Source organism: Egretta garzetta, unplaced genomic scaffold (assembly GCF_000687185.1).
Source record: "Egretta garzetta isolate BGI_Z169 unplaced genomic scaffold, ASM68718v1 scaffold151, whole genome shotgun sequence".
NCBI classification, from domain to species: Eukaryota; Metazoa; Chordata; class Aves; order Pelecaniformes; family Ardeidae; genus Egretta; species Egretta garzetta.
This window is the reverse complement of record NW_009258615.1, coordinates 967,778-984,383: the sequence shown is the minus strand read 5'-3', so window position 1 is coordinate 984,383 and position 16,606 is coordinate 967,778. Positions and strand designations below refer to the sequence as shown.

Sequence of the window (16,606 nt, the reverse complement as noted above, 5' to 3'; positions counted from 1 at the left end):
GCCGTTCTCCTCGGTGGCCGGCAGTGCCCCGGAGGGGCTGGGGTCGGCGCCGGGGACGTGAATTCGTGGTTCCCGCCGAAATGCCGAGCGGAGAAGGTTGCTTAGCTGGGTCTCCAGTCTCTCTTAATTTCGGCTTCAGAGCTGATAACCTCCTGAGGTAGATAGAACAGTTTGCATCTATTTGAGTTACTGTTTCAGATTTGGAAAGACGCTTCTGGGTCAATTTAGTTTCTGTTTGTGACTTTTATGATTTTTTTTTCTATCGATAATCAACGTAATTAAGTGCTATTTATAAGCAGTTTGTTTACAAACAAGTTATACTTGTCTTTTTAAAAGAGACATTTCGACAAATAGAGACCAAAGAAAGTAAAAGATGCTTTCTTACCTATGGAAATAGTTGCTAATCTTACACCTGTGAACATACCTATTGCGATATGTAGCCTGAATCCTTTTGTGAGATACACACTAAAACTGTACTTTTATTGTGTATTTGAAGAATACAGTTATACAGTTTTTCATGAACTTGAAAATGTGGGAGGCAGAAAGTCTGCCTGCTTCACAGTTCAGATGAAAAGTAGAAATATTCTTAGAGGTGGTTTAAATGAACTGCCTGCCATTAATAGAAAGAAGCTCTTAGTGAAAGTACGTACGTGGTTTTGCTCACTTATGCAGAGCTCTATGAAGAAACAAAACCTTTCTTGTCTCCAGCTATTCTGAACCCGGTCTGAAGTGGTATTGTATTCATCTGAGTCAGTAGATGGGCAATTCCAAGTGACTGTGTGATGAGAGCATAATAAATGCACAGGATTGACAGCTGAAGCGCTGTTTCACTGGTAGCCTTCCCCAGGAGTTTTCCATTCAAACTGAGGAATCCTTTCACTACTGCTGTTCAGCACCTTGTGGCAAGACCTCTCACCAAACACGGGGGCCCTGCCCCTCACTGAATCTCCTGCTGGCTCTAGGAATCCTGTGCTTCAAGTGCAGTTTATTTTGCATGAGCAGCAGCTATGGTGGGCTGCTTTTCCTCCTGTCCCCCCTAGATGATGCTGTAATAGAGGCTTCTTCCAGCCATCCTGATGGCCTGGCAGCAAACACTTGCAATAATAGATTTATTGTAAGATCTTGTAAAAATAAAGAAGTGATTGGGTTATGGAATGGAAGGGTAAAATGTACCTAGTGCTATTTCAAGCACCTCAGAAGACTAAATCGTTGAGGTTCCTCTCCTTCGTTGGTTACTCGTTCCGCTTACTTGTTGAAACATGCATATGTCTATATGTTTTCAACTCTAAATAGCCTGCCTCTCACATCTGGTTCACAGCTGGTCTTTACACACATGCATACTTAGCCTCTCATTTACTGTGCAAGACATTGGCTTTTCTCTTCCTTTGTCACTGGGATCAATGGACGGGAGGAGTGTAGGAAATAATGGAATATATCTTTGAAATACTGCATCTTGTGTTTAGTGTGCGATGTTCACATTTGACTTCTCTCCATTGCTACCCTCTCTGTCAAAAAAAAAATAAAAAATTGGGGCTGTCAGGTCTTCAGTTCTACAGGGAAAAAAATTGCATCTTTGTGAGTCAGCTGGCTGAAGGTGAAAACTTTGTTTCTTTTTCTTCACCCATTGTTTAGAAATAATGTGATTCAGGTTCTGTGCAAGGGTTGGTAGGTTGGTACCTGTTTAAAAACAAATTGGTGTCAGTTCAAGCTAAGAGTTATTTTTGTGTTTCCACTAGCTAGGTATTGCTCTGTCCATAAGGCAAGGGAGGGATGTTGTGCTTCTATTAATTTGTTTTGTGGTGGTTGAATGAATAACTGGATGCTTAGAGTTTTAAGGGTAGGAGTAAGCAATGCTGGAGCAAGCTCTAAGGAGAGAAGGGTAAAAAGGGAAGAAGGAATGAGAAGAGTGAGAGAGTGAGACAGAGTACTCTGAGTCTGAAAAAGTATTAGGGTAAAACAGAGATGATAAGGAAATGGAAAATTGTTGGAAAATTGAGAAGGCAAGATTGGTTAGTAAGAGATAATAATAAAGAATGATTTTAACGAACTAAGTCAAACTAGGACGGCAATCTGAAAAGAAATTGGAAGCAGGGACAACCTGAGATAAAAATAATTATTAATAGCAGTTGGCTGTCTGATTTGGATTTCAGGAGGGAACACTTATACACACACAGCAGCCTTACATATCTAGGTTTTAAATCAACCCACTCTTCCAGAGCCAAATGATTTACCATTAAAATAAATCAGCAGTACTAGTATGGATAGAAGAAAAAAAGATGTTATGATCTAGATATTTCTCCACTTGATATGCACAGATTGGCTTAACATTGAAGTATATAATGGTGCTGATGTGAGCTGGAATAACTGATTTGTTACGGCTGAAAAAGGTTTTGGGCCCCTGGAAGCAAATCTTGGAGCTATTCATGGGAAGGGAGGTCCTGAAAAATAATGTGCGGGAGAAGCAAAGCAGCCGAGGTTCCTTCTGCTGTGTCTTGCAACTGGGGCTAAAGTATGGTAGCAGAAACATCCTACCTTTTCCTTCTCTTCTTAACAGCGGATGATGAAAATGAAAGAGGAAATGCTCAACCTGGTGTGGGAATTTGCAGGAGCTAAAATGTAGACTGGAATACAGAATGGTGTCCTGCTTGCTTTAGGATATTTTAGCATGCCAGATTTTTAAGCATTGTGCTAATTCTGGATCTTATTGTTATGCATGGGCTCAAAAACTTCATCAGTGTTGACAAAAAACATTGTTGTCACTGCTCAGTCTTGCAAATGGAAAATTGCATTGTGTCCTGTGCAGATTGGCCTAACTTCATAAATGCATGTCTAATGTGAAAAAGTCTTGATAATTTTCTCTTTTTCAGTGAACAAAGTTTCATCAGTAGTTAGGAGTGGTGTGGAAAGTCATAATTTTCAGATGATAGAAGTGTTTACAAAATACTGTTCCCACCCCCCACCCCCCCCAAGCTAGACTGCTCTGTGTTGGGCAGTTATGTGAGTTTATGCTAGTTAAAGCATTTTGTTACTTAGCCTAGTGTTTCTTTTCATTTTGTCTGTCTTAAAATCCTTGCCAGTAGGGATAGGATGTGATTGAGGGGTGAATGTTGCTGTGTGTGGAGAATGGCATTGACATTCCAGAAGGGAGTGAGGGAAGGGATAGGTGTGTGTTGCTTTTTGGAAAGTGGATTCTCAGTTGGCTGGTAAAGTTGGTATGTGAATGGAAATTCATGGCTTCAGAATTATATGCTTGCATCCCATCAAATTTTGGTTTTATTTTTTTCTTTCTTATAACTACAATACTACACTTTGGCATTGCTTTCTGAAAGCTTTCTTCAATAGGGCGTTACTCAAAGAATTGTCATTGGCAGGGTTTTCTCTACAAGTTTCTGTGCTGTCCTGGTGAGTAGTCAGTGTCAGTTAGAGCTGGCTGTCATTGCTGTTCTGTTTGACTTGTCTACTACTATTTCATAAATATTGTTTGCTTTTTTTCCTCTTTACTCACTATGTAGGTATTTAGGAACAGCTTGTCAGCATTTTATACTGTGAGTTGTTGACATTGAGAAACAGAAGCAAGAAATTGTCTTGCCTCACCTGCAAGGTTTAATTGCATCTTTGTTTCTGAAAAACCTTCCCAAATATCCCATTGTATTTTGCACTTAGAATACTGTAAATTTTATATATTATTTTTTACTGCTGTCTTGATTGCTGTATGCTAGAACCCAGAGACTTTTTTTTTTTTTTGTCTGAAAGGAGGGAGTTTGTAACACCAACCTTCCGTAGTGTATTGCTATTCAGAACAGCATATAAACAACTTGCTTTGGAGTATTTAAGACAAATGTGTGAACCTGCCAAATTTGTGTCTAATGGAACGTCTGCTAAGAAAGTTGGTGGCCTGGTTGTCTTAGTAGAGACGTGAAGGAACAAGGCCTTCCTGATATCGACTATCCTCTGATCTGTAGATTAATGGCTGAAATTTTATGAATGGAGCATAATCTTATTTTAAAAATGGTCCCTGATCACTTATTTAGTTTTACAGTTACAGTTCTACTGAACCATTATTTAAGTTTGGTTATTTTTTACATAGATTGCACTTAACATATTCTTACAGGCAAAACTATCATGGCAAGAATGGCAGAGAACAATTTTAGGATTGAAGGGAGAATTTGCATTGTAGAGGTACTTGGAAAAGCATTGACAAAACTCCTCTCTTTACCATTGTGAAGTTTGGACTGTTGCTCTTAGTATTTTGTGGATAAATGCTTGTTCTGTGAATAAATAGAGGACTCCAGTCTGGTAATCCAACACCTTCCTTGAGCTCTAACATTTATTAGAAAAAAAATTAAAAAGGAGTTAGTCAATGATTTTCTGCTATAAATTCCTCTGCATTCAAGAGCACAGTAGAGGAAAATGTTTAAGAGAACTTTGCCATGCTGTTGGTTACTTGCTACTCTTATTGGTTGGCTGTTAATTGAATGTATGTTGTTTATTTTTACTAACACCCCTAGAAGCCCTCAGGGAATATTGAGTGTCACAGAGTGATAAAGCTAATATTTACTGAGCCCTTAAAACAAGAAGGGAGTGGTTGCTTATTTAATGGGGATCTAAATTAGTGTGTTGGAGAATATAGAATACCATGATATAGGCAGATATTTTAATCTGTACTCTGGGTACTGGTTACTTTTCCGAAAAGGAAAATTTCAAGAAGACTATATGGTGTATTCCTGCAGCATTCTTGTTCTTATATACATCTTAAAGGTCATGACAGATTAAAAATAATGTCTCTGTAATCTTGACATGCTAACTATTGTGATTAAAGAATCAGTTCTACTGGGTTTTTTTGTTTTGTTTTTTTTTTGTACTACAGCCTCAATCTGTATTGAATTTTATTTTGTGCGTGTTGTTAGTATTACTGTCACATAGCTGTAGGCAGAAGAATCTTCTCGCGATTCATCCTCTGTGATCTTTACCCTTTTCATATTGATAAAAATATATAAGCATACTCATGCTACTTCTAGTTTACTTGCCTTTTCCCCCATTTATTTATTTATTTTTAATCCTTTTGGGGCTTGAGTTTGGTGAAGTAAATGCAAACGTTGCCATATGCTTTAATGGATTTTTCTGATTATTTCCTAAACATATATTCTGGTATCAAAATATCATTTATATATATGACAGTGGTAGGAATACAAATGTGATCTAGAAAGAAGAAAACAGTAAATCTTGTGTTATTTACTTCACAGGTAATTTAATAGTTGAATAAATGTTTGCCTATTCATACTAGAGCTTTAGTGCTGGAGCTCTGGTGATCATGTTTTCATGCAAAAAAAAGAGTAAGTTACCTTTTCTTCCTGTCTATATTTGATATTATTAGCACAACAGATCTTTGTTATAACCATTCTATTAACAGAACTTGCCTATTCTCATTTTTCAGAACTATTGGCATTAATTTGCTATTGCATTTTAAACTAAAAGTGCTCTTAACAGCAATTTCTAATAACAATTGATGTGACTCATCTCTTCAGGTCTTGATGAATGGAAGGCTGGCAAAAATAATTCCTTCTTGCCCATTTTGAGTTTTCTCAGACAGTGTAAGGCTTTTGTGAGGCTGTTAGTCTTTTTTACCCTATATGTGTAAATACTTTAGATTTTTTTCGCTCAATTACTTCGTTTTTATATTTTCAGATGTCATATCAACAAGTGCAAGTGCATGCCACTAATTTGATGTAGGATGTATTTTATCTATGTGACATTCATTTTTAATAGAATATTTAATTTTTTCCACAATACAAACTTTAGTATTATTTATAACTGCATTTCTCTTTTCTCCTTTCCTTTTTTTTCAACCTTAGATTGTGGGGCTTGCTTTCTTTCTTTCCCTTTCCTTTTTTTTTTTTTTTTTTTTTTCCCCCTTTGTATGGAGAACGTAAATTGCTAGTGAAAGAATATAAATGCCTTGCTTCATTACTTTATGGAAGTCAGTTGTCTATCCTTTAAGCAGTATGCAGGAAAAGCTGATTCTTTATCAGGTCAACAGTGCATTGGTCTACTTTCATAAACGCACAAAATATAAATTGAAGGAATAAGTTTCCAAAGTTCTGCTTAAAGGAGTGATTCTGCAAATGTGCATTCTTAGCATGAGTTTAGTTTTTTCTGTGTACAAGAAAGTACTCTTCATATCTTAGACTTCATGTAATCTCTGAGCCTGAAACTTTGATGTACAGTGGCAGGAATCCTGCCATGCTTTGGAGCCCCCGTGGGACTCTGCACTGTGCAGGTCTCTGTTCCCTCCCAGAAAGTTGGTCTGGGATCATGGTGTCCTCTACCAGGGAAGGACCCTTGTTTTGGAAATGAATGCTTTTTAACAACAATAAGGTCTTCAGGTATGGATAGTGTCACTCAGTTTGAGTGTACTAATGACATCTCATTCAAATCTGTGTAATTTTTTGTAATAGGAATATCACAGTATCCTTGAAATACAAAGGAAATATGTCCCTTGCTTCTTTTTGCATAAATTAGTAGCCTTTGCCACCTCCTCTTATTATATTGAAGTTGACCGGAATGCTTGTCAATCCAAATCCATGAACACTGTCAGCATGCATTGGTTTAAAAAGTACTTAGCTGTATTTCATAATTCTGGTTTAATGACAAATTTTATGCTGTTTAAAATGACAACTTAATTTGGTATTGTTCTATTTTAGACATCCTTAGCCACACGTTTTGCCCAAGAGACATTTGGAAAACAGTACAAACAAACCATAGGACTGGACTTCTTTTTGAAAAGGATAATATTGCCAGGTAAGAGAATAAAAACTAACACTGAAAGGTTGGGCAGCAGTAAGACTTGCAGAAACAGATTCTTCAAAGTAATGGGTACTAAATAAGCTTAGTACAGTGCTTTTTATGGCAAAGTAAATTAGGTTATTCTGAGACAACGTTGTTAGTATGTTCTTGCCAGGTGACAAAGGGTTATGCATTTGCAACTTGTACCTTGAAGTAAAATGCACAATTCACATAAAAGGAATGCTATCTATATTCATTTTTATTATCTTTACTTGAGCATACTCGCTGTCCATGTGGATACTGTAACATGCAACAATGAAATGGAACTTTAAATATATTCATTGAAAAAGTAGATGTGTCTTGAAAGAAATGGATTTTTTTTTTTTTTTAAATGAAATACGCAACTTGTATTTGAGTTGTGTGAGAAGCATAATGCAGCTATGGAATCGCAGTGCTCTAATATGTGAATGCTGTTTTATGCAAGGCAGCATGAAATTGCTGGCATTTAATAGACCACTAAAATTTAGGGTCCCTCGGCACTCATAAAAATACAGTTTGAGCATTCAAGATGTTTCACTTCACGACGGCAAAGAAACTATTTAGATGCCAGTTGCAGCACACTGCATGGAAAATGCAAAGAAATAATTAAAAAAAGAATAGTTGCTAGTATAAGTTTGTCTCTGAACAATTGGGGGTTTGAAATAAGTCTTTTCATTGATTTGTGGTTGCTCAATTTCTAATTATGAAAGTATTTCATTAAATGCATTTTCTTCTGGTTTCAGAAATCAGAAGGAGCTAGAAAAAGCATGTGTAATTATTAAAAGTTGTAGTGAGATTTGATAAAGTTGATGCAAATTCTGTGGTTCTGTCTCTTTTCCTTGTGGAGGGTGGGGAGGGAATCAAGCCCAGAAATGAAGCATTTTAGCTATAACCTGAAGTTATAAGAAAATATATACAGTTCTTGAACTTATTTTGTTAAAATTATATTGCCAATAACTTCTTGATTATGTTTATATATTTTCTTAAGTGAAACAGAACGATCTTTTCAGGCTATTCCTGCATTCACTATTTTGGTTTGCTCGTTTTGCTGTACTTTTTTGGTATCTGGTGAGTGATAAAGTACCAGATTTCAGTGCTTATTTCTCCATAAAATCAACAGAATAATTTTTTTATTGTCCTGCTCATGCTCTCAAAATACCAGTGTGCATAATACTTAACAGCAGTACTTGCAAGTGGAATGTGTACACAGATCATGCAGTGTGCATGCTGAGAACTTGTGTTTTGCAAGTTTTTTTCCAGCTGTTAAGCATACAGAAGCTATTAGTACGTTACTGGGATTCTAAATATTCTTGTTGAGTAAAAAATTTGGAAAATTATCAACTATTGATTCATTCATGTTTTGCTTTCTTCTAGTTTATTTTGTAATAAAATCAGAATGTAGATGAAAATAGCACCAGAACAGCAGCAAAGTCTGTACATCTATTTTCCTCATTTGTCATTAACAAAATAGTAATGTCTGTATTCATATTCAGGAAGAAGTATTTTTCTGTAGGTAGTCATTCTGGTTTTCCCTATGCCTGCGTATGTGTTTAGGTATATGTGGATTTCTGTGTTTCATAGGAGGGAAGGAAAGGAAGAGGGAGGGAGGTAAAATTTCTAAATACTGGAATGGGAAGCATTACTTAAGTAAGCGGATTTTTCTAATTGCTTGATTAGTTCTGGGTTTGCAGAGCTGCTATGTTTACTTGAAAGGTTAATTCATACCGCTGCACAGAAATTATGATGTGTCTATCAGTAGGGAAAAAAAGCCTTGATTTCTCTTACTTAGTAGGAGAATTGATGTATAAATATGGTTCAGTATTTGATTTTTTTTTCTTCTTTAAACATAGGCAAAGATTTCAGAAGTTAAAATACCGATTTCTAGAATTGCCCAGAAGTTTACATTAGGCCACATTAGAAATGCATTTTAGCTTGTAAAATAAAGTACTGTTTTTCTGGTTCCTTTTTTTTTTCTTTTTTAAAATAAAAGCTGTAGTTGTCTCCAGGTGTTTTAGTAACTGATGCAGCTTTGCATTGAAAAAAGTAAATATTTTACGTGGTAAAACAATATGGTTTAATACAAATAGTAAATGCTAATTTTGAACAATATGACTTTTAGTGTTCAACTGTTGACAAATTCTCTTAATACAGTTTGTTCAAAATATTTTTTCAAATGCAAATCAATTTCAGTATATTTATTGATGCAGTATCTTGTATAGTCTGGATGCAACCACGGTGTAGATTTTACAATTTAAATAGTGTATCTGCTAGTCAGAGTGTCTGCTGATACAGATTCTTAAGAGGCATAGTCAAATACTTTTAGGAAGGTTGTGGGTGCAGTCCAGTAAACAGGATTCTTGTGTTAAAAGGATTTTTTTTTTTTAAGTTGTCAGTGCAAAACGTGGGCAGACTTGTGTTTTTAGTTCCATCTTGACTGTGCAGCACTTTAAGTAAGGTTAACCAGTGCACCAAGTATACTTCTGCAGGATCACTACTGAATCAGCCCAGTGGCTTCAGTTCATACCAGAAACAATCTAGATACCTGCACTGTGTTGCCTCAGTTCTTTTAACTTTGCACCGGTATGTATTTTCTACAGAGTAAAGAAGTCCCAGTGTTTTCTTGTTCCTTATCAGTGTATTACACATCATTTTTATGGAATTCTTCAGCTATTTTTTGTTGGTACGTTAACCTTGTTTCTAAGAACTGTCTTATTATGCATGGTTTCATTCTGCTTTGTTGTCATTCTCCAGTTTATATGTTCCTCTTAAATCTATGAAACAACAGAAGATTTCAAACTCTGCAGAAAACTTCATGTGCTACTGTCACAGTTGTTAATTAAGTATTTGCTAGGCAAATTGTCCAGAGTTTTTCCTTCTGTCAGAATAATCCTAACAGCCTTCTTTCTCCCCCAAAGTCAGTCTGAGCACAGAGTAAATATTACAGGACCTAACTGAAAAAAAGGGAAAATGAATAATTTTGCACTGGAGATGGTCAGCATGAATTTCAGTAGTTAGTGAGTGAGGTCTTAATTGAGAACCACTTCACCTTAAATGAACAACATTCCAACATTTGTTGCCCAGTTTCTGTTTTCTGTTGTTAGTGAAGGAAAGTAAATAATTTATAATAGTAGATTTTTAAGTTGAATAGTCATTGTTAGACCATTTAATTTAACTTACTCCATTAAAGTTTCTGAAATAATTTCATACAGTTATCCAGATACTAAGCCCAGTATGCTGTGATTTCTTAGGAGGAAAAATGAAGTTAGAAACTTTTTAAAGCATTTGAACACAAAATTAGGCATCTGAAAATTGTTGAGTTTGAGAGTGATAATATTTATAATGCTTTTTTTTCCAAACAGCTGGCACAAGTGACATGGTAAATTTCTAGTAGAATACATACAGCCAAGTTAGGGGTAGAATACTGCAGCATGGTGAGCATTTGGGCATGTTTAGTTTGTATACCCACTGAGGATGCATAGCCATTTCAGACTGCAGATTCACCAGTGTGTCCACGCCAGATGCTTTATGGAAGACTTCCCTGCATTGCTTGCAGTCATTTATATTCTAAGTTTTTAAAATAATTAATGAATACATAGTACATGCACCATCAAAACAAATAAGCTTTTTATTCTATGAAAGGTTGCCTTTATTGAACTGGAGTATTTACGATGCATTTACTAAGCTCTATGTATAAGTTCTTTATCTTTGTATTAGATAAAACTCAGTGTAGCTTGAAAGTACTGTGAATAGGTTGTCTCACATTTGTCTCTATATATTTGAGACCGAAGTAGCACTTTAGGAAACCTGTGTTTTTAAGCAGATTAAAGCAAGATGCATCGTAAAAATATAATGTGGTATATTTAATATCACAGATAGCATTTATTCAGCTATATAGTTCTAATTTGCTGCTTATATTCACTGATTGCTGGGATATATTTCGATGGAGCACATTGCCTTACATAACTAGTGAGTGTGTTACAAATTGATGGCTGAATAGATCACATTGTTTAAAAAAAGGTTGTTAATAACATAAAATAGTTGAATTAAGAGTTTGTCTTTGCAGCCCAAAATGCTGTGTTCTTTTTCACTCGACTCTCAATTGTTGTGATCTGGAATTTGTTGCAATATTTTTTTTTTTAAATCTAGGAATAAAATTAGTAGGCAGTTATGATTATTTGTGAGTAGTAGAATTGCTATTAACATGTTAAGTCAGATGAGTTTTATGTAGATCAGAAAAATTTTCATCAGGCCTTACTGTATTAGAGTTTGGTGCTGCCAAGTAATCAGTACAGTTTTGAAAACAGTTCTCACCATGCAACATGAGCCAAATTGTACTTTAATATGTTTGTACGCGTGTGGTGACATACATTGCTGTGTGTATGTTTAGTCTGTGGCTTTCTGAGTTGTTAGCTTGCAGAATATGTATGACTGGTAGGATATTAAATATTCTGTATTTACACTGATTTTTTGTTACTTTGTTTCTGGAAACCTATTAACAGTTTCAACATAGCTTGAAGACTGTTTAGAATAGGAAGGAAGATCTATTCTTAGTGTATTCTTCGAAGATGAAATTATGTAAATCATGTCCAATTTAGTTGCCTGCTTTGGGGTGGTGGGTGGAGGAAATAATCATAGTTTGCATCCTCAACTTAGATGTGTGTCAGTATTTCCATTTTTTAATCTGTCAACTATGTAATTCTTTAACTATGTAGCACTAAGAGCATGACTACCAAAATGCAGTTACTGTGCAGATTCTCCCCGCTTCTAGATTTGTAAAGAAAATTTGGGGGTGAGAGGGAGGAACATAGAGTATGAAATAATGGGGTTAAGTTGGCATTAATTGTGTTACCTTCCAATTCCAAGTACTGTGCTGTAGGAACTTTGTGAAGTTTTACGTGTTTCTTCAGTGAAGTATGTTATGTAATTTCTAGTCAGGAATGTTCTACCTTATGTAGTTCCAATTCTTTTCTGTTATTACTAAATATGTTAATATCTAGCTATGGCTAGCTGGGCACAAGTGACTTTTTTCAAAACGATACAGTCATCTTTGTGTTGAAATTTAGTTACTATTTATTGTATACTCGTAAAAAGCTATTGTTGTTGATATGCTAGAGCTGTATTACCTGCCGTGATAATATATCTTTGATTTTATTTGTATCTAAATTTTCAAGGTTATACAATATCTCTATCATTTTCTTTTTCAGGAAATTTGAATGTTACTCTTCAAGTGTGGGATGTAGGGGGGCAAACGATAGGAGGAAAAATGCTGGATAAATATATTTATGGAGCTCAGGTATAGTATAAATGGTGATAATTGTATCTATAGTAATTGTATAAAACTCATTGAAACTTTGTTCTTAAAATTATACATATCTTACAGCTTGTTGTTTTGTGGATCTCAAAAATGTTGAATTGCTGCTTAACCTAAACTTAATTGATATTAATACGCAAGTCTAATTTTGGTACGTAGTTAATTTTTTAGAGCTGACTTAAAAAGCAAAGCAAGGGTGTGCATTTGTAGATCTCAATAACTTTCAAGAACAGATGTATGTTTCCATGCTTTGTGTCTTGAGTTAAGAAAAGCAATCATAGTAAGTAGTAAAGGCTATTTGGATATCCACATGGTAGATATAGTGACTGCTTTTAGAACAGATGCCTCCTGGGGGAAAATAGTAGAAGGAGGAAATTAAGAGCAATCCTACACCATTAAACTCATACATGCAACTGGGGTTATAAGAGGGCAAACAAAAGGAGGCAACCAGGTAGCTAAATATTTTTGCAGAACTCTTAACCAATGAAAATGAATTTTATCTTGAGGTTAACTAAGCAACTTAAAGTGAATGGTAGGATTAAGAGCGAGCTAAATATTATAACAGTATATTGATTTATGAGATGATTTAGGAGGATGTACTATAAACCAAACCTCTTAACATGAGTGATCCTAAAATATATTCTGTTCTTGAATTTGGAGTTTGTAATGAGAACAGTAGGCATAATGTTTTGTTCATATAAATGTTATATTTATCTGAAAAGAAAACGAATGCACCTTTTTTCCCCCAATACTTTAAGCAATAGGAATATGGAGTCCTAAAATTTTTATTGGACAGAAACATTGTACTAATAAGTACAGCACAGGAATGGCTACTTAAGGAGATTAGGGTTTATTAGTTAATAGGATAAAGACAAACTTGTCAATTTAACATTTTGTCACTTTCAAAAAAATGTGTAAATGTTTTTAGCTGTTACATCTGTTTTGTAGCATTTTCTTATTTTTTTTAATAAAAAACGTTTTGCTGCCCCGTTAAAGATCTACCAAGCAACAGGAGAAAGTGGCTTCCATGACAGAGGGAATTTGATTAATCACAAATTGTTGCCATATGCCCAAAGTAAACTCAGTGAAGGAAATAAAAGGCTATTAACCTTTTCTGTATTGAATTTGGTGATAAACTTAGGAGTTTCTTATCAGCGAAAGCAGGTCAAAAAGTTAATACCAGTGCCCCAAAGTAGTGAAAAAGCTGATATCAGTAAGCCTAAAGTTAAAAAAGGTTTGATTTTTAGTCTTTCTGAGCATATTAACAAAAAACCCTACATAAAATCTCATCTTTAATCCTCCCCCAACCCTCATTGTAACTAATTTTTTTTAATGAACGAATGACTGTTCTCTCTCCCATTGTAGGCATGTATTGCCAATGTCTGTAATAGGCTTCTTATCATCAAAGCTGACTTGTAACACACTTTTCTGTTAGCTTTGTAACAGCACCTGCTGAAGACACACAAAACTATTTTCATCTATTCATGAAACACCATGAATAATTCGGAAAGGTACTGCTTTCAGCTTATTTCTAGGCAGAAGCTTATTTCATGTTGAACTTCTGTAGCTTTGTAGAAGAAAAAGAGGAAAGATAAAGTAGACCAAGTAGGAGTATTTGGAAAGAGAAATCCTTTTAAGTACGTACAGAAATTCCCTTGAATGGACAACAAAGCAGCAAGAAAGTAGTTGAGAAGAGCTAGCATGGAATTAGCAAGAGTAAATTGTGCCCAACCAACTTGATTGCCTTCTGTGGTTAGCTGATTGGGTCTGTGGAGGGGAGAGCAGTGGATGTCATTTACCTTGACTTTAGCAAGGCCTTTGACATAATCTCCCATAATATTGTTGCAGACAAAATGTAGAGATACAGACTGCATGGGTGGACCATAAGGTGACTGAAAAACTGAACGGACAGCTGGTGTTAAAGGGAGGTGGTCCATAGCTCAGTGTCTTCCTGGTGCCAGGTTATAAGTCATATTCCTTAGAGGTTGGTACTGGGGTCACGTCTTTTTATTAACTCTTCGAACAATGGAACAAAACATTATTTGTAAGTTTGCAAATGACACCAAACTGGGGAGGAATGGTCAATATGCTGGAGGGTAGGGGTGCTATTGAGAGCGACCACAACCAAATGAAAGAATGGACCAACAGAAAGAAACCTTGTGAAGTTCACTGAAGACAAATGCAAAGTTGTGTACCTGGGACAGAATAACCTTATGCAGGCTAGGAATCAACTGTCAAGGAGTCAACTGGAGAGCGTCCAATGAAGGGTCATGAAGCTGATTAATGGACTGGAGCATCTCTCCTATGAGGAAAGGCTGAGAGAGCTGGGGCTGTTCAACCTGGAGAAGAGAAGGCTCAGAGGGATCTTATCACTGTAGGTAAATACCTGAAGGAAGGGTGTAAAGGTGACGGAGCCAGGCTCTTTTCAGTGCTGCCCAGTGACAAGACCAGAGGCAATGGGCACAAACTGAAACACAGGAGGTTCCCTCTGAACATCAGGAAACATTTTTTCACTGTGAGTGTGACCCAGCACTGGCGCAGGTTGCCCAGAGAGGTTGTGGAGTCTTCATCCTCAGAGATATTCAAAAGCCATCTGGACGTGGTCCTGGGCAGCTGGCTTTAGATGACACTGCTTGAACAGGGGTGTTGGACCAAATGACCTCTAGAGATCCCTCCCAACCTCAGCCATTCTGTGAAATGGCTCTGGAGAAAAGAAGGTGGAGGTCCTACTGGAAAAAAAAAAACAAAACAGCTGAATGGGAGTCAGCAATGCACCTTTGCAACAGTAAAAGTGAACTGAGTACTGGGCTGCAATAGTCAGAATGAAGTAGGCAAATCAAGGAAAGTGATTATCATCCTCTCTGACATTTTTGAGGCTACATTTGGAGTACTGTGTTCATTTTTGGGTTCCCCAGTACAAGAAAGCCTTTAAAATATTGGAGCAATTCTAGCAAAGGTTGCTTCAAAAGAAGTATGTACCTATGGTGTGTTGCACTTGGTCAACCTGTGTGGTGCAACTGGGATATTAAACATCTTGTTTGGAAAGTACACAAACTGTACACTTACACATAGAGTAGATTATTTGGATCTGTTGCAGAAATTTTCATCTGCATGTATTCTCCAAATCTAAATCATTCAGATTAAAAGCACATGTGTAGCATAGCTTGCAGTATGCCTACAATCTGCATCATGCTTTTATCCAGTATTTGCAGATGCCCACAGCCTTGAGTAGACTTCATCTGGTTGATCATTGTGAGATAGAGAAATCACAAGTGGCTGAATTCTTGGTTTTCTGCTCAGAAATCCAAATGTATGGTAGACCTATTACTAACACCAGCTGGAGATGGAAGTTTTGAGAATCTACAGCAACTGAAAAGGTTGTCTTAATAGCACGTCTACAGTTCACTTGGTCTCAGCTGAAATTTGATCAGGGTACCAGGGGGAGTAAGTGGAACATCCATTTATACTTTGCTGCAAACTTTGCCGCTGGAGGTTTCCTTCTCTTGAAATGAGAGCTGAATCAATTCTCTAAGATCAATCTTTTGGTTAAGTTACTGTTAAGGTGCCATTTTTTGACTGAGGTCCCTTATTTCTTGTGCCATGTTTTAAAATAAGAGTGCCAGATTCACTGATGGGAACCTATTTAATTTGCTTGCATGGTTGCAGTTGGAGAAATTGCAGTTCACTTGCTGTCTTGAAGCAGTTGCTTTTTTTCTCCCCTCTTTTTTTTTTTCTCTGGTGTTGCTCATCCAGAACAATATAGTTGTCACATCCCATCTTGGTAGCTGAATTTCACTGATGGGTCAGAATAACTCTGCAAGCTGGGGCAAAAAAGAGCTCTTTGATCTTTATAAATGAAAGGTGCTAATAAACAGCTTTTTGTCAGTGCTGATTAAAACTGACACATTTATCTCAGAATTGAGAGAGGCTAAGAGTACTCGTATAGTCAGTTACCACAGCTGAGCTGATAGACAGTAGCTCATTCAGTTATGGCAACTCAGTCATGTGTACTGATCCTCAGTATCAGCAAAGACAACGATGGTTAAGTATATGTAGACTGTAAACTGTTTTCGCCTGTAAAAATAGCGTTTCTGCAGATGTGCAAGATAGCATAATGAAGTTACTCTTTGCTAAAATTAATATTCTGTGACTAGAAAAAATTTTCTAGAATGTTGATCTGACATATTTCATGGATATTAATGCAAATTTGAAAGTTAATTTAGTTCCTTCATACTAAAGTCAGTCATAGAATGAGGGCAGCTGAGGATAAACCTGAGGAAGAAAAATATGGTTTTAATTAGTGTTTTCCATAGCTTGCTTTTATTGTGACAAATCTTGACATAAACTTGACACCTTTTAAATGTTGATTGTCTAGGGTGAATATATTGCCTGGTTACAACACTTTCCTAATTGCAGTTCTGCATAATAGCATTGCTGCTGTTTTCATGGTAAATATTTCAGAACCGCTGCCAT

General features: G+C 36.2%; 1 protein-coding gene across 3 annotated transcripts in view; it reads left to right on the top strand.

The window, feature by feature from the left end:
• Positions 1-42: 42 nt before the first annotated feature.
• RAB28 (RAB28, member RAS oncogene family) overlaps positions 43-16,606 on the top strand; it is a 64,616-nt gene continuing 48,052 nt past the window's right edge. For all 3 annotated transcript variants that reach the window (XR_004843211.1, XR_004843210.1, XM_035903464.1), the window contains exons 1-3: positions 43-157; positions 6,702-6,798; positions 12,027-12,115. Coding sequence is in view for 1 of the 3 variants with exons in the window: in XM_035903464.1 (XP_035759357.1) it covers positions 12,086-12,115 (30 nt within the window). In the remaining 2 variants the exon portion in view is untranslated. The remainder of the gene's footprint in view (positions 158-6,701; positions 6,799-12,026; positions 12,116-16,606) is intronic.